This window comes from Hemitrygon akajei, chromosome 14 (assembly GCF_048418815.1).
Source record: "Hemitrygon akajei chromosome 14, sHemAka1.3, whole genome shotgun sequence".
Classification (NCBI taxonomy): Eukaryota; Metazoa; Chordata; class Chondrichthyes; order Myliobatiformes; family Dasyatidae; genus Hemitrygon; species Hemitrygon akajei.
In genome coordinates, this window is record NC_133137.1 from 100184797 (window position 1) to 100208899 (window position 24103).

The following is a 24103-nucleotide window of genomic DNA, read 5'->3' on the forward strand; positions in this document are numbered from 1 at the left end:
GGGAGAACAGAAAGGAGGAGGGGCATCAGGGGGAGGTGAGTCAAAGACGTAAAGAGGGGCCAGAGTGGTATGTGGTGCAACAGCTTAATTGATTTACACAGAGGTTAAATCTAAGCTGTGCAGTATTGATGAGATTTGGATTTTATTGTTTCATTGTACAAGCAGATAAATTGAGGCCAGGCACGACAGCCAGTAGCAGGAACACAATCTGAGTGTGCACAACCCTACTTCAGTAATGGAGCACCACGGAGCAGCTCGTCTTTCATTGTGTTTTCTTCCGCAATAACGCCTTGTTTTGTACAGCTGTTTTCTTCACTGTATTGTATAAACTAAGATGTTCTCTAAGATGACGGAATCAAAGTGCCTGTCATGTTGCTGCAAGCAAGTTTTCCTTTGTCAAAGAGCCTCTCGAGTCCGTTCTGAACACCCGCAGCGCCACAGTCCCGAGGAGACAGGATTGCTTGGAGCAAGTGAGAGCTTAAACGAAACAAGCAGGGGCAGTCAGCACATTTTGCGTACCATAGTCACAAGGAGACACTGGATGGCAAAGAGCAAGAGAGAGATTAAATGACGTGAGCGGGTCAGTTGGCAATTTTTACACTGTGCAGACCCAAGGAGACATTGGATTGCACATAATTAAGAATTTGGCAAGGACCAATAAAAAAAAGTTAGGTTTAAGTGGGTGGCCATTGTGTGAGTGGTCCAGTGTTGGGAGTGTGGAGTTGAGGCTTTGATTTATTGAGGTTTTGGCAAGGAGAGGCTAGGCTGTAAGTAGATTATTTTTATTTCATTACGTATTGTTCTTTTATTTCTTAATACAAATTTCAAGCAGTGAGGATGCTGGATAGGATACCAGAATGCTCCTCTTGTAGGATGTGGGTTGGTAGGTAGATCTCCAATGTCCCTGAAGACGACAACTGCAAGAAGAGCACCCAACTGCAGCTTCTAACAACCTGCATTAAGAAGTTGGAACTGAAACTGGATGAACTCTGGATCATTCGGGAGGCTGAGGAGCTGATAGACAGAACATACAGGGAGTTAGTTACACCCAAGGTACAGGGTGGAGGGGGAAAAGGGATAGGCAGCCAGTATAGAGCATCCCTGTGGCCATTCCTCTCAACAAAAGGTGTACTGCTTTGGCTGCTGTTAGGGGGAATGCCTCACAGAGGAAAGCCGCAGTGGTTGGTTCACTGACTCCATGGCTCAGAAGCAAAAGGGGGAGAAGAGACAAGCTGAAGGGGTTTCGATGTTTAGGGGAATAGAAAGAAGGTTCTGTGGACAAGAACAAGATTCCCAGATGGCTTGTTGCCTCCTGGGTGCCAAGGTCAGGGACATCTTGGGACAAGTCCACAGCATTCTTAAATGGGAGGGTGGGCAGCCAGAGGTTGTTCTCCACGTCAGTACCAATGAAATGGGTAGTAGGGGTGATGAGGTCCTGCAAAGCGAGTTCAGACGGTTAGGTGCTAAGTTAAAGGACAGGACCTCCAGGGTTGTGATTTTAGGATTGATACCCATGCCACATGTTAGTGAGGCCAGAAATAGGAGGATTATAGAAACATAGAAAACCTACAGCACAATAAAGGCCCTTCGGCTCACAAAGCTGTGCCAAACATGTCCCTACCTTAGAACTACCTAGGCTTTACACATAGCCCCCTACTTTTCTAAGCTCCATGTAATTATCCAGGAGTCTCATAAAAGACCCTATCGTTTCTGTCTCCACCACCACCACTGGTGGCTAAGGAGTTGGTGCCGAAGAGAGGGCTTTAGATTTTTGAATCATCGGGCTCCCTTCCAGGGAAGGTGGGCCTGTGCAGAAGATGCAGCTCAGAACATTTATTCCACCATGCCCAAACTTTCAATTCCTGACTTTGTACGTAGGGTGAGCATGGTGGGACTAAGCTCTGAGCTGTGTATATTTCAAAGCAAGGAATATTGTAAGAGAGGCAGAAGAGCTTAGGCAATGGAATTATGACATTGGCAGATGAATGGTTGAGCATGGACGAAATGACCCATTGACTTGCAGTTGGACCATAGCCCTCCATATACCTCGGATCCATATCCTTATCCAAATTTCTTTTAAATGTTGCAATCTAACCCACGACCACAACTTCCACTGACAGCCCATTCCACACCATCTGAGTGAAGAAGATCCCCCCATGTTCCCCTTAAACATTTCACCTTTCACCCTTAATTCATTAACTCTAGCTCCAGTTTCATCCAAGCTCAGTGGAAAAAGCCTAGTTGCATTTACCCTCTCTACACCACTTATAATTTTGTACATCTCTCTCAAATCCCCCCTCATTCTCCTCTGCTCCACTGCCAATAAACTTGGACTTGATCCAGAGAAAATGCACCAAGCATCCGTTGCCAATCGGCACACAAAGGAAACTGGTCCTTACCTTAGATGAGAAGCCTTCCCTAAATCAACAGGGAGAGACGTGATTCTGTTTTGGAAATGGGGTCCCTGAATTGGGCCAGATGGCTCGATATGTAATAGTGATGTAAAGTCTATTCAGCCTTTTCACTGATGTGAAAAGTTTACTGTGAGACACTGCCACACTCCACAGACGGTGGTGAAACAATAGGAAGACAAAGAAGTGGGAGTTCATGGCTGAAAGGGAGCATAAATCCCTGCTATCAATGGTTTTACAAAAGTCAACACGAGTACAAATGTAAATACACACAGTGGCCACTTTATTAGGTACAGATGTACATTGTGGTCTTCTGCTGCTGTACCACATCCATTCCAAGCTTCAAACTGCTGTGGGTTCAGAGATACTGGTCCACACACCACTGTTGTAATATGTGGTTACTTCAGCTACTGTCACCTTCGACCACTGTGGCCATTCTCCTCTCACCTCTCTCATTAACAGGGTGTTTTCACCCACAGAACTGCCACCTATTTTTTGTTTTTCGCATCATTCTCTGTAAACCCTACGGACTGTTGTGAGTGAAAATCCCTGGAGATCAGCAGTTTCTGAGATACTCAAATGACTGCATCTGACACCAACAACCATTCTGCAGTCAAAGTTACTTAGATCACATTTCTTCTCCATTCTGATGTTTGGTTTGAACCACAACGGAACCTCGTGACCATGTCTGAATGCGTTTATGTATTTGCATTGCTGCCACATAATTGGCCAATTAGACATTTGAATTAATAGTCAGGTGTTCATGTGTACCTAATAAAGTGGCCACTGAGTGTAGGTGTCATTATTTTTCCTATAAAAACATCAGTAGGAATTTCCTGCCTTTTCCTAACGTCCCACTTTTCGGAGAAAGATTTTCACCTCACTGGGTAATTATTTGTGCACTGGTGAATCTGGTTCTCAAGGGAGCCCAGGTCGAGCTCCATCAGTTCCACAGACCAAGCAGTCCAACCTCATTGGCATTCTGAGTGGGTGCAGTCAGAAGCTTATGTCTATAATTGTTGTTGTGATGTGCGGAGGATACTGCTTCACTGCTGCCTGACTGGGGGACCCTTCATTTCAATGGAACATGTAAATCTGACCTCTAGCACACCCTCACCTCCTGACATACAGTCATCAATTAAAGCACAGCTCATGTCTCCCAAAAACAATCATGAAGCATGAAATCTACCCAGCCCTCTGCCAGACTGTGATTGACGCACCGTGACTCCTAGTGAATTGCCATGGTGCAATATTTTCATCAGATGAGGAGCCTTTTGTCGACTAAGTGGGCCATAGATCCCAGGCACTGGCTGAACAGTAGCCCTGCAGATTATTTCCACTCCAGCATCAAGGTCAGGCCAGCCTCAGAGGGTGAGCAGCTGGCTGATAACAATGCCTGTGAATGCATACAGAGTTTAGAAAAATGGGGGGGGGGGGGAAATCTCAATGAAACCCATCGAATATTGAAATGCCTAGATACAGTGGGCGTGGAGAGGATGCTTCCTACAGAAGGTGAGTCTAGGACCAGAGGACACAGACTCAGAATAGAAGGACACCCCTTTAGAACAGAAATGAGGAAGAATGTTTTTTGCCGGGGGTGGGGGGGGGGGGGTGAATCTGTGGATTTCTTTGCCATAGATGGCTGTGGAGGCCAAGTCATTGGATAATATTTAAAATGGAGGGATAAGTTGGCGATTAGTAAAGGTGTCAAAGGCTGCAGGGAGAAGGCAGGAGAATGGGGTTTAGAGGGATAATAAATCAGCCATGATGGAATGGTGGGCCAAATGGTCTTTTGTCTTATAGTGTGATGATACGGTCAGAGGCTGAGCTCCATATCGGTGTTGATTTGTTTACTGAAGTGGATGAGATGATGGGCCAAGCACTCAACATCTGCAAAACTAAGGTTGTCTACCAGATTGCTGTATTATACAACATCACCTCTGACACTAGAGGTGCACAATGAGAACTGGAAAACACAAGCTACTTCCTCTTTCTCAAAGCCATTGAACACATTTACATGGAGCACTGCACAAGAAAGCAGCATCCATCATCACCAACCCACACCATCCAGGCCATGCTCTTTTATCACTATTACCATCAGGCAGGAAGTACGGAAGCCTCAGGTCCCACACTACCAGGTTCAGGAACAGTTATTACCCTATAACCATCAGAAAGAAGGTACAGGATCCTCAGGTCCCACACTACCAGGTTCAGGAACAGTTATTACCCTATAACCATCAGAAAGAAGGTACAGGAGCCTCAGGTCCCACACCACCAAGTTCAGGAAGAGTTATTTTCCTATAACCATCAGAAAGGTGGTACAGGAACCTCAGGTCCCCCACCAACAAGTTCATGAAGAGTTATTTCCCTATAACCATCAGAAAGGTGGTACAGGAGCCTCAGGTCCCACACCACCAGGTTCAGGAACAGTTATTATCCCTCAACCATCAGGATCCTGAACCAGCATGGATAACTTCACTCACCACAAATCTGATCTGATTCTGTGACCTACAGACTCACTTTCAGGACTCTTTAGAACTCATGTTCTCAGTATTATTTTTACTTGTCTTCCTTTGCACATTAGCACAGTTTGGAAAGGAGTCGTGTGGGCATAGATGTTAGTCCACTACATCCTTCACTGTGAATATGAGAAAGGCTTAGCCTTTTGAGTGACATTGGTAATAAGGCAGAAACCTCACTTTCATCTCTTTCCGCCCACCTTTTCCATTTGTACCTCCAAAGCTCTGGAATTTTCTCCATTGTAAAGGGATGTGAAGTCAGCCAGCTCCATGATGGACACTGGCCTGCCCACCATTGAGGGCGATGCCTCACGAGGCGATGACTCAAAAAGGCTGCATAAATCATTAAGAACCCTCAACATCTAGGGCATGCCCTCTTCTCATTACTACCATCAGGGAATAAGACACAGACTCAATATTTCAGGAGGAGCTTCTTCCTCTCTGCCGTCGGAATTCTAAATAGACCATGAACCCATGAGCACTACCTCACTTTTTGCTCTCGTTTGCTCTACTTATTAATTTTTTATACGACTGCCAGAAACTATAAATTTCATGGCATATATCAGTGATAATAAACCTGATTCTGATACAATGCCACAGCTCTCTCTCTTCTCCATAAAGACTGAATAAGCTCAAACCCCTAGAGCCAGCATTTAGTCTTCGTTTTATTAACTCCATCTTTGGCTCGGGGTTTACCTTTGATCAGTACTGGCACTGCACTAAGTCTGCTGAAGATGGTGGTGGCTGGTGTCCAGTGACAGTGGTAGTGAGCAGTACATCAGGCAAATCACTACTTGGCATCATGGTCCACAGCAGATGGTTGTGAGTGTGCATTGATTTACTGCAAGAATTCAAAACCTCAGAGTTCCAACTGTGTTAAGTAATGTTCACTGTCTAATTCCAAGTCCCATTTGAAGTTTTCTCACTGGATTTTTGACCTTCAGGTTGAGGCTCTCTGTTCTAGAGTTTCCTAAATGTCCTCCCTCCTTCAAAACAATGTGCTGGCTTCTCCTCTGCTATAGCTGATGGAACCAGCATGTGCATTTCCTTCATTTCCCACAAATCTGCTCGCACCAACTCCTCCTCCTCCCTGGTCAGAAAAGAGATACAGGAACATGCACAAAATGCTGGAGGAACTCAGCAAGACCTGGTCATTGCAAAGGAAGTATGACATCGCCTCTATTTCCTCAGGAGTCTGTAGAGTTTCATCATGTCATTGAAAACTTTAGTGAACATCTGTAGATGTGTGGTGGAAAGTGTGCTGAACAACTGCATTACAGCCTGGTATGGGAACACCAAAGCCTTTGAGTGGAAAACCCTACAAAAGGCAGTGGATTCAGCCTAGGACATAACCTCCCCAACCATTGAACACATCTACAAGAAACTTTGCCATAGAAAAGCAGAGTCCATCATCAAAGATCCTCACCACCCAGGCCAAGCTCTTTTCTCGCTGCGACATTAGGTAGAAGGTACAATTGCTTCAGGACTTGAAGAACAGTTACTACACCTCAACCATCAGGCTCTTTATCAAAAGGGGATAGCTACACTCACTTAAGAACTCTGTTATATTGTTATTTCATGCTCATTATTTATTGCTATTTATTTATATCTGCATTTGTGCAGTTTGTTTACAATCTATAGAACAGTTACCATTCTATAGATTTGCTAAGTATGCCTATAGAAAAAGAATCTCAGGGTTGTATGTGGTGACTTGTATGTACTCTGATAATAAATTTTACTTTGAACTTTGAACATCAACAGTTTATTCCCTTTCATTGATGCTGCAGGACTTGCTGAGTACCTCCAGCATACTGTGTGTGTTGCTCAAGTTTTCCAGAATCTACAGGATCTCTTGTGTGTGGAACAGAGATAGAGATGACTTGGTCCTCACCTTTCACACCACCAACCACTATATACAGCATATCATCCTTTGCCATTTCAGTCAGATTTAAAGGATCCCACCACTGAGCACATCTTCCCCTCCACTGGCCATCACCTCCCACTCTGCTTTCTTTCAATGGTCTCTCTTCTGGATTTGTACATCCCTCCTCACCCACTCTTGCCCATTCCCTGGCACTTCCCCCTGCACCTTTTGGGGATACAACAGTTGTTGTTTCATCTCCACCACCTTGATCAAAGGATTGAAGCCACCCTTTAAGGTAAGGCAGAGACTTACAGACATCTCCAACTGGTCTGTCACGTTCAGTGCTTCCTTTCTTACATTCACAATGAGGGATATAGAACATTACAGCACAGTACACATCCTTCAGCTCATAATGTGCCAATTCTTTAACCTGCTCCAGGTCAATCTAACACTCTCCTTCCATGCACCTCTGTTTTTCTTTTATCCATGTTCCAGCTTAAGAGTCTCTTAAATGTCCCTAACGTATCTGCCTCTATCACCTCCCCTTGCAGTGCATTCTACACACTTACCTGTCTTTGTGTAAATAACTTACCTCTGATGTCCCCCCCTGTACTTTCCTCCCAACACCTTAAATTACGCCCCCTTTTATTAACTATTTCCACCCTGGGAAAAAGTCTGGCTGTCCATTCTGTCTACGCCTCTTATCATCTTGCACATTTCTATAGGGTTACTCTTCATTCTCCTCTTCTCCAAAGAGAAAAGCCCTAGCTTGCTCAATCTGTCCTCAGAGAGCTGTAGCGGTGGGCAGTGACTCCTTTCCAAACTCTGTCTCACTGGTGCATGGAGATGCAACGTGATCTCAGAAGCTGTCCAGCTTCAAGGAGGTCTACAGCTCTTCTTATTAGATCAGAGCTAACTGCTTGCTTGCTCTCTCACCAGGACTTGAATTGTCTACAGAAACCAGTTGTTCAAGTGATTTGGTGAAAGTACTCTGCCAAAAGCTCCTTTCTCTCCAAACATTCAAAGTTGAAAGTTGAGTTCAATGTCATATGTACAAGTATATGCATGCACAGGTGTAATTCAAAACTTACTTACAGTATTTGACGCATTATTCCGCAGTGGCGGAACGTCAGTCATCGATGGGTTAATTTGAACAGCTCAATTGCCGCTTTTTCTCTTGTGAAATCGAAGTTTGTGGCAGAGAAGAAGATTGCTTGACCCTTTGACCAGTCGAGACAAGAAGGTATTTAGCTAATCTTGTTCCCCAGCTCTTGGTGTGTAACCCTGAGATTTTGACACTTCAAGTGCTTACACAGCTTTTGGGTTGAGAAATGTGGATTCTTGCCTCCCTCTCCCTTTCAAACAGTGGTTTCCAGACTCGCACCAAAAAGTGGTGGGGATAAGACGTTCCTCAACTTTCCTCAGATCCTTCCACTAATTCCCTTTACTTACCTCTATATTGTGATTGGGTGCTTTTGTGAGATCCTTCCCAAAGTACAGCAAGCATATTCAGGAATGTCTTACCTCCTCAGCAGAAGTTTGGGATGGTTCTTACTCTCCAGGTTCTTATCAATGAGGTCGGAAAGCAACTGCTTTAAGACGTCAGTGGCATATTCGAGCTTGGTCTGAAGGACGGTCATGATCAGTGAAGCAACGTTCCCTCGGTCCCTCATGGAGAAACTTCGCTGGGACTCCAGTGTCCGGATGAAGGTCAGCAGGAACACTTTACTGTTGATCAGCTGCCCAAACAGCATCAAGCCTTTCTCCACTCTCTCTTGCCTGTATCCTGGAACCTTTAAACAAGCAGCAACACAAAAATCAACATCCTGCGTGCCAAACGCTTCTTGACTTGTTTCTCCTCAAGTGCCTCACCACCCCTACCCCATCAATATCAACCTATCATTCCAACTTTTCCCAAACAGTAAGGCCAATCAACACCTCCACCCAGTAACTTCACCACTACTTTAATATTTCCTGTTAGTCACCAAATGTATGTCCAGTGGCACTTTATTGACACACAATCAGTCTATGTATATAAGCTATCTTATGTATTTATATTTATTGTGTGTTTTTATTATTGTACTCTTTATCTTGCTGTGATTCTCTTTGGTGCTGCATTGAATCTGGAGTTACAATTATTTCATTTGCTGTTCATTGACTTTAGTTCGGCATTCAATACTGTGATCCCCTCTAAGCTGATTGCCAAACTTCGCCAGCTTAGTATCAACTCATCCCTCTGCAATTGGATCTTGGACTTTCTGACTAACAGACCCCAATCTGTTAAGTTAGACAACTTCTCCTCCTCCACTCTCACCCTGAACACTGGCGTGCCTCAAGGCTGTGTGCTGAGCCCTCTTCTGTACTCCCTTTTCACCTATGACTGTGTTCCTGTACATGGTTCTAACTCCATAATCAAGTTCGCAGACAACACCATGGTGGTTGGCCTGATCAGAGGGGATGACGAGATGGCCTACAGGAATGACGTCCAGCACCTGGCAGCGTGGTGTGCCGACAACAACCTGGCCCTTAACACCCAGAAGACCAAGGACATCATTGTGGACTTCAGGCATGCTAGGAGCCATACTCACTGCCCAGCGGATTATCGGCACCCAGTTGCCCACCATTAAGAACATCTACCATAAACGCTGCCCGGGCAGGGCGAAAACCATGGACTTTTTGCTCTCCTCCCATCCGGTAGGCGCTACAGGAGCCTCCACTCCCACACCATCAGGCACAGGAAGAGCTTCTTCCCTGAGGCTGTGACCCTGCTGAACCTCACATCACAGCGCTAAGCAGTATTGCACCCATATTGTATTGTCTCAGTACTTTTATATTTGTGTGCTGTAGCACTTACTTTTTATTCGCAGTTATTTTATAAATAACACTATTCCTTGCATTTCTGGTTAGATGCTAACTGCATTTCATTGGCTTTGTATCGCTACTCAGCACAACAACAATAAAGTTGAATCTAATCTAATCTAATTTTTCTTTATACTTGTGTACTGGAAATGGCATTAAGCAATCTTAAATTTTGAATCTTAAAGATTAGCAAACCTTTTGAAACTCATCCCATACAATGCTTGGGATTGATCTTGTGGCTCCACTCTGATTCATGCCTTGAGAAAAGGCCCTCAGAGTCAATTAAAAGTTCACAAGCTGTAAGCTTATTAACGCAGTTGCTAGTGGGTGGAGTTGATTGTCATCAAAACAGAAATGAAGAGGTTTAGGTTCTGCAGTGCTAATTAGCACAGAACATTCAGAGCAAGAAGATATTAATCATGCAATTTCCTAATACCTTCCTCTGCCAGATAAGAATGCAGGTCCAAAAAAGGAAAGATTAGTTCCTAACTCCTTTCATTTAAAAAAAACTCGTTCAGAATTACTGAAAGAGTGTTCTCAGATTCTTAAACAGAAGAAATTCTATGGGGGGTATGTTCTTTCAATTTCATTCAATCCAACATCAAACTGTTCTCACAAGCTTTGGACTCAATTTTCAAGGACTCTTCCACTCATACTCATATTTATTGCTTATTATTTATCATTATTATTTTGTTTAGTGTTTTTTTTCTTTTTGTATTTGTTTATTCTCTTCTGTTGTTTCTTCCCACACTTTGCATCACACTGGACGACAACCCTGCCATTTCTTTAGCATTTGTCTGTTTTTTACGAGGCCGAGTTGCGAGCTCGACAGTCGATCCAGCACAGATGGAAAGCACGTAAGGAGCCAGCCGGATTCGAACCTGGGACCACACGCCTCAAAGTCTGGTGCAGATGCCACTACACCACTGGCCAGCAATGTAGTTGGCTTTGCACATTGGTATTTGTCCATTTTATATGCACTTTTTCAATGATTGTATTGTATTTCTTTGAATTCTCTGTGAATGCCTGCAAGAAAATTAATCTCAGATAACATATATGTACTTTAATAATAAATTTACTTGAACATTGAACTTGGGAAAACCAGAGTAACACACACAAAATGCTGGAGGAACTCAGCAGGTCAGGCAGCATCTATGGAAGGGAATGAGGAGTTGACATTTCAGACCGAAACCCTTCTGAAGGATCTGTGGAATTTCTCCAGAATTTTGTGTGCGTCACTCATAGACTACTAGGCTGGTTGCATCACCATCTGGTATGGGGGGGTGGGGGCTACTGCACAGGATTGAAGTAAGTTGCAGAAAGTTGTAAAATTAGTCCGCTCCATCGTGGGTATTAGCCTGCATAGTATCCAAGACATCTTCAAGGAACTGTGTCCCAGGAAGGTGGCATCTATTGTTAAGGACCCCCACCATCCAGGACATGCCCTCTTCTCATTGCTGCTGTCAGGAAGAAGGTACCAAAACCTAAAGGCACACACTCAGGGATTCAGGAACAGCTTCTTCTCCTCTGCCATCCAATTCCTAAATGGATATTGAACGAACACTACTTCACCCCTATTTTTTATTTCTATTTTTGCAGTACTTATTTCAACTTAACTATTTAATATACTTACATACTCTTACTGTATTTTAGTTCTTTTCCTATATTTATCATGTATTGCATTTTACTCCTGCTGCAAAGTTAACGAATTTCATGACATTCATGTTAATAAACCTGATTGTGATTTGTATGAGAGCCATTTTTATGAACTCGCTCAGGTGGGGAATAGTTAGAGAGGGCAAAGTTCAGAATGACTAACATGAGTTCCATGGTACCTTCCTGAAGAGCTTCTGATGAATACCCGAGAGAACAGTTCCAAGTTAAAGCTGCTCAGTCTAAATCGAACTCCAATCCCTTTTAAATCTCTTGGCAACCATCACATGCATTCCCACCACCTTGAAGCCTCATTTACAAGCCGACGGCTCATGATTTTTAAGATCAGGTTCCATGGTAAATGCGACTAAGTATTATGTTTATAAAAGTGAAGTACTTTATAAATAATTACCAACTATTCCTTCCACTTCAGTGGAACAACGGTGCGTAAAAAGCCCAAGGCAAAATATATCACAGGAACTTTTATTGCCAATCATAGCTGACTGTGGTTAATTATTAAAGCAATTCCGAAACAGCCGGTTTTCTTTTTATTCTCCTGTGAGGTGTGGGTGTTGCTGACAAGGCCAGCACTTATTGTCTGTCCGCAGTTTCTCCTGTGAAGGTGGTGACAAGCCACCGTTGTAGGCTGCTGCACTGCACGTGTTGAAAGTGAATTCCTCTGCGCAGTTGGGCAAGGAGATCCAGGATGTGATCCAGCAATAACAAACACCAGCCAAATGTACTTCCAAGTACGTCTGGCAGCAGTCGAGGAGATGTCTTGCAATTTGACTCAAAGAATGGAAACTACTGATTCAGTGCAGAACTAAAATGACAGTTCACGACGTGCCAAATTGTCACTGATCCTGACCCAGATTCCCTGTTTGGAAAGCCGAAGGGTCTCAGCCCAGAAAGTAAACTTTTTATTCCTCTCCATAGTTGTGCCTGACCTGCTGAGTTCCTCCAGTATTTTGCGTGTGTTGTTCTGGATTTTCAGAATCTCTAGTGCTGACTGATAGCTGATGCCGGGATTGTGCTGAGCAGGTAAAGGCAGCATTCTGCTTCGAATTTGAACATTTTCAGTGAAATCCCATTGCTTGCTATCAGCGAGTGTCTCTGACTTACTTCAGTTACTGCACCACATCCCATTTTGATGATCTTACTCAATCAGAAATAAGATTTGGTTTTTGCTTAGAGCCCTTCATGTCGCCTTTCAAATTCAGACTCTGTACTGAGAACAGGAGTTGTAACGAGTCTTTGAAGTCACAGAATCAGTTCAGAGTAGTGGTGATTGAAGTTATACGCACTGGTTGAGGAGCCTGTTGGCGGGAGGGCAATAACTGTTCCTGAAGCTGGTGGAGTGGGACCTAAGGCTGCTGTACCACCCAGTGGTAGCAGTGAGAAGTGGACATGGCCTGGATGGTGTGGGTCCTTGATATTTCCCTCCACAGATGCTGCCTGACCGGCAGCAAGTTGTTTTTTGTTGTTGCAAGTTCTAGCATCTACAGTCTCTTCTATCTCCAGCATACCACCTGTACCTAACAAAGTAGCCACTGAGTGTGTACAGGTATGTTCATGGTCTTCTGCTGCTGTAACTTGTCCACTTCAAGGCTTGACATGTTGTGCATTCAGTGATGCTCTTCTGCACACCACTGTTGTAACATGTGTTTATATGAATGACTGTCACCTTCCTGTCAGCTTGAATCAGTCTGGCCATTCTCCTCCGGCCTCTCTCATTAACAAGGCATTTTCACCCATGGAACTGAAGCTCACTGGATGTTTTTTGGATCTTGTACCATTCTCTATAAACTCTAGAGAATGCTGTGTGTGAAAATCCCAGGAGATCAGCAGTTTCTGAGATACTCAAACCACCCCATCTGGCACCAACAATCATTCCATGGTCAAAGCCGCTTAGATCACATTTCTCCTCCTGGGCACTAGTCACCATAGTATCCAGGCCATCTTCAAGGAGCAATGCTTCAAAAAGGCAGCATCTATCATTAAGGACCCCAATCACCTAAGACATATTGATTACACACTCAATAATTCAGGAACAGCTTCTTCCCCTCTACCATCCAATTTCTGAATGAACATTGAACCCATGAACACTAGCTCACTACTTTTTTACTTCTATTTTTGCACTAATTTAACTATTATATATATATTTACTGTAATTCATGTTTTTCGTATATTATTATGTATTGAGTTGTACTGCCGTTGCAAAGATAAATTTCATGGTATACATTGGTGTTTTGGATTCTGATGTGTGGTCTAAACAACAACCGAACCTCTCGACCACGTCTGCATACTTTTATATACTGAGTTTCTACAATATGATTTGCTGATTAGATATTTGCATTAACGAGCAGGTGTACAGGTTTACCCGGTAAAATGGCCACTGCGTAGCTTGATATTGAAACACGCTAGGAATATTGCAAAGACTATCATAGGTATACCTCACCAAAATTTCTCTGGAAGGTTTCAGGCAGATAGTTGATAGCTATATGTTAACATGTACATGTGATAAATGAATCTGCATCTTTGAGTCACGCCACAGTATCTTATAGTGACTTTGAACTGTTGTCAATTTGTACATGTCACGCTCCTACAAACTGCAGTCTGGGAATAAACAGGTCACCTGATTCTGTGACATTCTCTGAAGCATAAATATCGGTCAGGACACTGGGGAAAATACCACCACTCTGCTTCAAAATAACACCATCAATCCGAGAGGGCTTGACAGCTCATCCAAGGCTCGGCATCTCAGACGTTGCAGCACCCCCTCAAGCTGCACTGGGTGTGACACCCTGCTACTCTATAAAGTGCTTTGAATGCGATTTAGACCCACCACTCAGAGGAGCCTGTGTACCAACTAACGTTGACTCTTTATTTCTCTCCATAGATGCTGCTTGACCTGCTGAGTTCCTGCAGCCTTGTTACGTGTGTTACAAATGCCCAAGAGTAGCATTTTTTGACCTCTGGATTCTACTGTTTCACAGTAGAGCAATTCAGTCAGCATCATTTCCTGCTCAATTGCCACTGCCTTGCATATACTTTTACCTCAACAAGTCTCCATCCAACTCCCGTTCAGAGGCTGAATAGATTCCCTTTCCACCAGCACCATTACAAGATGCAGAAAATCAACACTCAATCTGCAAGAACATTTGTTTTCACAACCTCTCATCTCTTTTCAACATCACTTTGAATCTGTGTCCCTGGTCATGCAACACTCTTGCCAAAACGATTCACTCATTCCCACTTCCAGCAACCACTTACCTCCAGCTCGCGGAGAACGGGGTGGTCTTCTATCCCCGGGAAGAGAACCCGCATGGTGTAAGCCCGATAGTCCAGGAAGGGAATTCCTGTGCCGTCCAAGTCGCTGGTCAGCTCATTGATATCTGTCTGAAGTTCGGCAAAGGCTGTGCAAGAAGATTGACAAGAATTTAAGAAGGTTTGGCATTTTAGAAACAGCTTCTTGCCCTTTGCCATCAGATCTCTGGTGGTTCATGAACTCAAGAATGCTACCTCGCTATTCCTCATTTGCGTGGTTTGTTTCCTATTGTAAATTACAGTCTCTTTTAACCCTCAGGTTGCTGTTGAAACACAGCGAGGACTTACTGGTAGCAAACAGAACAACCAAAACTATAAAGATGATCATAATGATATAAATATAAAAACTATAAAAATTGATCACTGCAATCAATAGCTAGCAACTTCCCGTTCAGAGTTGAGCTTTCGAATCACCTGCACGACCTGACATTTTTGCAGTGTGAACTGAAGTCTCAAAGGTACAGGACTGTTGCAGTTTGGCGGGTATGGGTTGAATCGAGACAGCGGTGGCTGGGCCCTGTCAGGCTAGGTAAGGTGAGGGAGTAAGGCATTTCACTGTGTTTTAATGTACACATCACAAATAATCTTGAATTTTGAATCTCTTGAAGAGGTAAAGGGCTGAAGAAGGAGAATCTGATTAAAGAAGACTGTGGGACAAAGGAAGAAGGAGGGGCATCAGAAGGGATGATGGGCAGAAGAGAAATGGTAAGAGGGGAGCCCAAATGGGGAATGAAAAAAAAAGAGAGAAGGGGAGGGGGAGAAATTATTGAACATTAGAGAAATTAATGTTCATACCATCAGGTTTTGTGCTACTCAGGCTGTTATGCTGGGAATGCCTTGAAGATTTACTAATTTGGTTCCAGGTCTACTGCATAAGGAGAAATCAAGAAGACTGGAACTACATTCATGAGCATTTAGAAGGATGAGAGATGACACCGAAACACATCGTGTTCTTAAGAAGTTTGGTGCAGGGAAGAGGCTTCCCTTTAATACCCAGCGTCAAGAGGCAGAGCCTGAGAGTAAGGTGTAGGACTGAAATGAGGAGAAATTTCTGTCCTCAGAGGAAGGCGAGTCTTTGGAATTGTCTATCCCAGATGGCTGTGCAACCTCACTCATTGTGTTTGTTCAAAATGAGACATTAAATGGAATCAAAGAATGTAGGGATAGGCTGAAAATGGCTCTGGGATATCACTCCTGATGTTGATGAATGGTAGAAGTGAAGAGCTAACTTCTGCACCTATTTCAGATGTTCAAGGAAATTGATGCAGTCATCTCCTATTTTCCCACATCCAATCAAAACATTGCCTTCTTCTTTATGTTATTTATAGTTTCCTCTTGAGGGTGATTACTAGTACTGCTTCAACTATACCATCAAGTAGTGTCTTCTAAATCCCTTCAACTGCCTCAGAAAATATGATTTCATCCTGCCGTCTCCAGTCTAACTGTCAATCATTTTAAATCTGCTTCCTTCCTCCAGGAGAAACAGTCCTCTGTCAAAATTGTTTGTGATATTGAACACTCAAATCAGCTTAGTAACCTGGCGTGCTCTGAAAAGAATGACCCCAACTCTCTAGCCTTTCCAAGCTCCTCATATTTCTGAAGTTCACCATCTCTGGAATCACTTCCAGCAAACAGCTTTAGTGTCCTCTCTGTGCCAGGCTTCCCTCTTAACATGGATTACACAGAAATGAACAGCGAACTCTAGGCAAGGCCTAACCAGGTTTTTGCAGAGATTGAGCAGAACCTCTTTACCTTTCCACCCTCTGCCCTTATTGCAAAACCAAAAATAATACTGGAGACACAAGAAACTGCAGATGCTGTAATACAGCATCAAATATCTGCTGGAGAAACTCAGGAGGACCCTTAGCACTGTCAGTGATCCCTCCCATCCGTCCAACTATCTCTTTGACACGCTACCATCAGGCAGAGGTACTGTGGTATTAAGGCAAGAACTGTTGAGATGGGAATCAGCTGCTTCCCCCAGGCCATAAGACTACTGAACTCCCTGGCACTACCCAGGCCTCATCACATATGAAGGGCCAGTAGCGTTATACTGTTCACTTTTTAACTTGTGTCGCAAATGCACCTTATTATTTGTTCATGCACTTGTGGTAATATTATTTCATGTGTAATGTGTGTGAGTTATATGTCCTGTGTTGTGCACCTTGGTCCAGAGGAACATTGTTTTGTTTGGTTGAATGGCAATAAACTGAACTTGAGCAGCATCTGTGAGAGGAAAGGAACTATGTAGGGTCCAGATGCAGGGTTCCTTAAGGTGGGGGGCATGGGGGTTGTGGGGATAAGCTCCCACTACCTACTAACTGCTTCTGATGGGGAGAAGGGGCAAAGGCAGGTTACTGGCACCTTAAAACCAGTCGCTTGGGCAGATGGGGCTCGTCAGTCATGATTGGCAGCCCATCTAAGAGAAGGAAAACTCTGATCTCAAACCTTGGCCACATTGTGGGTATACCCACTCATGGGGAACGTTTCGGGAGTAAACCCCGAGGGAAAAATCTGGAGCTGGAGTCCCTAAGGCAGTCCTACATTGAGTCAATGCTGACTGGCAACTCCTGTGATGCTGATGGTACCAAACTCTATTGGTCTCTGCCATTAATTAAGATCCATTCTTTGCATGGAGAGGGGGAGCCTACTACATTGACAACAGCTTGCTCTCCATATTGTACTGTCCTGGCTTGTGTATCATGTAAGCAGCTGGGATGTAACATCCATGGTCAATCCTGACCAACAGAGAGCCTCTGGTACAGGGTTTCAACCAGAAACATTGACAAGTCCTTTCATCACACTGATTCTTCTCAACCCATAGAGTTCCTCCAACAGTTGCTTGTTACTACAAAAATAACGTTGGCTCTGTTAACACTCCTCAATTTGTTCTGCCGTCTTTAATGATATGTGTACATTCAAAAACATGAGAGGTTCTACAAATCATAAAAACAAGAGATTCTGCAGATTCTGGAAATCCAGAGCAACACACATGAAATACTGGAGGAACTTAGCAGATCAACCAGCATCTATGGAAATGGATAAAAAGGCCAATGTTTCACGCTGATTCCTGATGAAGCAAAGCCACTTAAGAATCCCTTTTTTGGGACTGGCAAAATATACTGTGTAACACACAAAAGTTCTGGAGGAAGTCAACAGGTCAGGCAGCATCTTCAGAGTGGAACATGCAGTCGAAATTTCGGGCAAGAACCTTCATCAGAATTGATGAATGTTGACTTTTTATTCCTTTCTATGGATGCTACCTGACCTGCTGAGTTCCTCCAGGATTTTATGTGTGTTATTGTGTGCACTCAGATCTCTTCCAGTGATCACTTTAAAATGACATGTAATGCCTCTGAATCATTCTAATAAAACAGATCACTTCATGGTGTTAAATTCCACAAGCTGTTCACTTCCTCATTAAATCCACTTAATCTGTTGTTATCTTTCTCTTTCTTTAATACACTTCCAAGTATCATTTCAAACATTTAAAATTATGTTGAGTCCAGGTTGTTCATAGACATTAAAATAAGCAGTGGTCCCCAGTGGTCACTTCATCCATCCCTGGAGAGGACCACTCCATTCTTCCTTGGACTTAATGGGTTTTTCCTTACCCTGTGCTTAATCATTTATAAAGAAGCTGTGTTTATCATTAGTTTACAAGCAAATGAGTTATACCAGTGTGGATCTTCTAAGAAGAGTGGCAAAAAACAGATTGATCATTTTCTTAAGAGATAAAAGGATGCAGGAGTTGGCTTTGACTGAAGGTAAGACAGACTTGAACTGTGCTGAAGTGACTCTGCAGCTGTGACCTGAAGTCATCAGCACTCACCTCAGTGCTGAACTGGCTCCGTGGCTGTGGCCTGCAGCCATCGGGCTCCTGGACTGACCTCACTCGCCTCAGTGCTGAACTGTCTCCGTGGCTGTGGCCTGCAGCCATCGGGCTCCTGGACTGACCTCACTTGCCTCAGTGCTGAACTGTCTCCGTGGCTGTGGCCTGCAGCCATCGGGCTCCTGGACTGACCTCACTCGCCTCAGTGCTGAACTGTCTCCGTGGCTGTGGCCTGCAGCCATCGGGCTCCTGGACTGACCTCACTCGCCTCAGTGCTGAACTGTCTCCATGGCTGTGGCCTGCAGCCATCAGGCTCCTGGACTGGCTTCACTCACCTTAGCAATGAACTGGCTCTGTGGCTGTGGCTTGCAGCCATTGGGCTCCTGGACTGACCTCACTCGCCTCAGTGCTGAACTGTCTCCGTGGCTGTGGCCTGCAGCCATCGGGCTCCTGGACTGACCTCACTCGCCTCAGTGCTGAACTGTCTCCGTGGCTGTGGCCTGCAGCCATCGGGCTCCTGGACTGACCTCACTCGCCTCAGTGCTGAACTGTCTCCGTGGCTGTGGCCTGCAGCCATCAGGCTCTTGGACTGGCTTCACTCACCTTAGCAATGAACTGGCTCTGTGGCTGTGGCCTGCAGCCATCGGGCTCCTGGACTGGCTTCACTCACCTCAGTGCTGAACTGTCTCCGTGGCTGTGGCCTGCAGCCATTGGGCTCCTGGACTGGCTTCACTCACCTCAGTCCTGAACCGGCTCCATGGCTGTGGCCTGCAGCCATTGGGCTCCTGGACTGGCTTCTCTCACCTTAGCAATGAACTGTCTCCGTGGCTGTGGCCTGCAGCCATCGGGCTCCTGGACTGACCTCACTCGCCTCAGTGCTGAACTGTCTCTGTGGCTGTGGCCTGCAGCCATCGGGCTCCTGGACTGGCTACACTCACCTTAGCAATGAACTGGCTCTGTGGCTGTGGCCTGCAGCCATCGGGCTCCTGGACCCAGTTCATTCGCCTCAGTCCTGAACTGGCTCCATGGCTATGTGTTCACTATCGTGAACTCTGCAGTTCATGTTCTGTGTGTTATTTATTTTTTTATTGATTGCATGATTTTTCTTTTTGGATTGGATGTGGCGGGAAGTCTTTGTTGTTGTTTAATGAGACCTATTGTGTCTGCGTGCTGGAAGCCGATTTTGAAGGTTTTATGTTACTTTGATAATCAATCCCTTTTGAACTTTGAACGCTGACACACAATTTACCTTCCTTACACTCCAGAGCCACTCGTGACTCCAAGTTATCCATCTGCATCTGCAGCCTCTTCAGCGTCAAGTCGCTCTCCCGGGATTTCCTCTTGTAGGCGATGAGCACCACAATGATGAAGATGATGAGGAGCCCCCCAGCAGCTCCGATGCTGATGATGGCCGGGAAGCTCAGTGGGCTGTCCGGGAAAATGTGCACAGTGCCGGGGGAATGCTCCAGGCCACCGACCCGCACCTGGGGAGGAAGAAGTCAGCACATTGTCACTAATGAACGGAGGCTAAGGACGCAGGAGTAACTGCACCATGGGTCTGCCAGAATATACAAAGAGGCAAACTTAATTATAATTAGTTCTCTTAGCTGATCATTTACATTTAAAAAAAAACAGAATGTAAACATCACAGAAAAAAGGGAATTGGGAAGGTAGATGGGAATTATATTTCCTATATTCCTACTTACCCTATGTATATCTCTTCTCTTTAGAGTGAAGGAGGATGAGAGGTGACTTGGTAGAAATGTATAAGATGATAAGAGGCACAAATAGAGTGAACTGCCAGCACCTTTTTCCCAGGCTGGTTAATACACGAGGATATAATTTTAAACTGATTGGAGCAAAGTATCATGGGGGGGGGGGTGGGGAATGATAGTGATATTTTTTTTTACACATAGAACACACTGCCAGGGATGGTGGCAGAAACAGGTACATACGGGACCATTTAAGAGGTTCTTAGAGAGACATGTGGATGAAAGAAAAATGGAGACCTATGTGGGAGGGAGGGTTAGACTGACCGTGGAATAGGTTAAAGGGTCAGCACAATGCCGTGGGCTGAAGGGCCTGTACTCTGCTATACTGTTCAAAGTTCTATCATTGGATAGGACATCCCAGGAACTTGATCTGTTGAGTATTTAATATTTCAATAATATCTGAATGATCTTACTGATTGATTCAGCAATCTTGTTCATTTAAATAATTAATTATGGAGTATATGTAAAAATATGCTAATTGCATACGTCATTACGCTGCCACATGATATGTGCGTGTCTCACATAAAATAAACTTGAACTACACTGGTATTTTTGGACCCCCGTGTTTTCTTTGAATTAATTTAATGTTTTAAGTTCCAAACAGAACATGATGCACAATGATGAAGGAGCAGCAAACCATTCTGAAGATGGTGTGTGAGCAGCAGTAGGATTTATGTGATCGAGAGATACAACACTGAACCATGCCCTTTGACCCAATAAGTCTATGCTGATCATCAACCACTGACTCACACCTATCCTCCATCACTCCTTTAATTTTACCCCACCTCTCCATTTCCATCACTTCCCCCCAGACTCCAACATTCACAGAGAAACAAAGGGCATTCTACAGCGGCCTATTAACCTATCAGCCTGCACGTCTTTGGGATGTGGGAGAAAACTGGAGCATCTGGGTAAACCCATGCTGTCACAGAGGGAACGTGCAAACTCTGCACAGACGGCAGCCAAATTCAGGACAGAAGCCACATCTCGGGCAGCATGAGGCAATGGCTCTACCACTGTGCTGTCTATGTAGCAGGGGGTGGGGATTGAGGGGACCCTGGGTCTATCCCCTTTATCCTTCTGGCAGCAGGAGTTGGGGTGTTTGGGAATACTGTATTTGCAGTTAACGTCATAAGCATGGTGCTATACTGTACAACATCGAGCAAACCTTACTCCCTGACTGTGTGAAAACCTAATAAAACGCGGCTGCAGTTAATAGCATTTCCTGAATTGCTCCATTATATAAATAATTAGCTAAATGTATTTATCATATATTATCACAGTAACAACATTGCCTTTAATGTCCTGTAATTGACACCATTTAACCTCAGGGTCTGTTTGTGAAGTAGATTGAACCACTTTGTCTCTGGCTGCTTATCTGGTCATCAGATGGTGGATTTGTTCACTATGAAGCAGTCTGGGTCATTCCATATGTCTGGATATTTGCTGTCTATGTCTAAATATTTGGCTGTTTTCCTATCAGTGTACTCTGCCCATTCATTCTGCTCTCACTACTCATATGTCATCTCATGGTAGCACTGAGGTCATTCGGACTAAAGCAGCTCACAAAGCATTCACATAGTCCCATTTTTCCATTTATTTCTCCATAATATATTGTCTCTCACATGACTCTCATGGGACACACGCCCTTTGGCTCACTGAGTCCCTGTTGACTATCAACCATCACTTACACTAATCCCATATTCTTTTCAAACTTTCGCAATATTCTTGTCAACTCTCCCAGATTCTAGCACTCAGCTACACACTGGGAGCACTTCACAGTGACCAATTAACTTAGCAACCCATGTGCCTGGACATCAGCATCTCGGAGGAGTTATCCTGGGCCCAACACATTAATGCAATCGTGAAGAATGCTTGGCAGCAGCATTACTTCCTTTGGAGTTTGAGTAAATTTGGTATGTCACCAGAGACAGTTAAAATTTCCATCGACGTACTGCAGAGAGCATTTGACCTGGTGGCATCACAGCCTGGTATGGAAGATCCAACACACAGAGACTATAGAGGGCTATTGACCCACAGCTCCATCACAGCCACAACCTTCCTCACCATCCAGGACACCTTTAAAAGACAGTACCTTAAGAAGGTGGCACCCTCACTAAAGACCCTCTCCACCTAGGACATCTCCCCTTCTCATTACTACCACTGGGGAGGAGATACAGGAACCTGAAGACCCACACTCAACAGTTTAAGAACAGCTTCTTCTATCAGATTTATGAATGTCTGTGAACCCATGAACACTGCCTTGCAATGCCTTCTGCTTTGCTCCATTTGGTTTTCCAGTTTATAGCAATTTATGTCTTTGCACTGTACTGCGGCTAACAGATTTCACAAAGTACAAGTTGGTGATAATAAATCTCATTCTCATCTGTTTTGGACATGGGAGGAAACTGGCACACTTGGAGGAAACCCTCCAAGGAATTCTTCACAGGGAGAACGTGCAAACTCCACAGAGACAGCTAAAGACTTCACTTGCTACATCACCCAAAGATCCACTCTTCATCGTGAGTGAGCAGGCTATCCCGCTTTGGGGGAACAAGATAACTCAGTAAAATCCTGTGTTTGTGCAACATCCATTTGTCCATTTTCCAAAAGAAACCACTAGGAGTCCCCAATAAAGTTCCACCAGGAGTCCCCAGTAATGCTCCCCTCTGCTGCCCTGAGACATTAGATGATTAGAATATGGTTGCATGTTCCAACACTGCCCTGCTCGTGATCTTGCTTTAGTCCTATTGCTTTGTCTAAAGGTTTCACATCTTTGTATCAATGGTGCTGAGATGGAGATAGTTGAGCGCCTCAGATTGCTAGGTGTAAATATCACCAACAGCCTGTCCTGGTCCAACCACGTGGATGCTAAGGGCACGAGTTCACCAGTGCCTTTACTTACTCAGAAAGCTAAGTAAATTCGACATGTCCCCAGTGACTCTTACCAATTTTTATAAATGCACCGCAGAAAGGCAAACAGTATGGTGGCATAGTGGTTAGCGTCACGCTTTACAACGCCAACAATCAGTGACTGGGTTTCAATTGCCGTCACTGACTATAAGGAGTTTATACATTCTCCCTGTCATTTTGCAGGTTTCCTACGAGTACTCTAGTTTCCTCTGAAGGTGAATTGGTCACACGGGCTCATTGGGCCAAAAGGGCCTGTTACCGTGATGAACCTCAAAATAAATAAATGCATCCTATCCAGCTACACCACAGCTCTGGTTGGCAGCTGTTTTCAGCCCAAGGCTGCATGGAATTGAAGAGAATTGTGGATGCAGCCTGGTCTATCTCAAAAACCAGCCTCCCTTACATTGACACGGTCTACATTTCATGTTGCCTCAGAAAAGCAGTCAACATGATCAATGGGCCCCCCCCCCCCCACCCACATCAATCATTCTCTCTCCTTTCATTGGGCACCAGATACAACTGCTTGAAAACACATACATACTGGCTGGCTCAAATAGAGCAGCCATCCTACTGTTATAAGACTCTTGTACGATACAGATGAACTCTTGATCTTTCAGTGTGGCCCCTGCTGTCTGCCTGCACTGTAACTGTACCACTATATTCCACATTCTGTTATTGCTTTTGCCTTGTATTGCCTTGATATACTTATACTTTGGAATGACCTGTCTCAAAGTCATGCAAAACAAAAGTTTTCACTGTATTTTGGTCCACACGACAACAATAAACCAGTTAATATTAAACACCCTGGGCGCCACGGTCGTGTAACTGTTATTACAGTTCAGGATAATAGAGTTTAGAGTTCGATTCTGACATCACCTGTAACAAGTCTGTATGTCCTCCCCATGAAATACATGGGTTTCCTCCGGGTGCTCCAGTTTCCTCCCACAGTCTAA

At 44.4% G+C, this 24103-nt stretch overlaps 1 protein-coding gene across 10 annotated transcripts in view; it reads right to left on the bottom strand.

The window, feature by feature from the left end:
• plxna4 (plexin A4) overlaps positions 1–24103 on the bottom strand; it is a 712781-nt gene that overhangs the window by 87659 nt on the left and 601019 nt on the right. For all 10 annotated transcript variants that reach the window (XM_073066781.1, XM_073066783.1, XM_073066775.1 and 7 more), the window contains exons 20-22: positions 19715–19949; positions 14580–14722; positions 8319–8587 (exon numbers count right to left, since the gene is read on the bottom strand). In XM_073066781.1, the coding sequence (XP_072922882.1) occupies positions 8319–8587; positions 14580–14722; positions 19715–19949 (647 nt within the window). The remainder of the gene's footprint in view (positions 1–8318; positions 8588–14579; positions 14723–19714; positions 19950–24103) is intronic.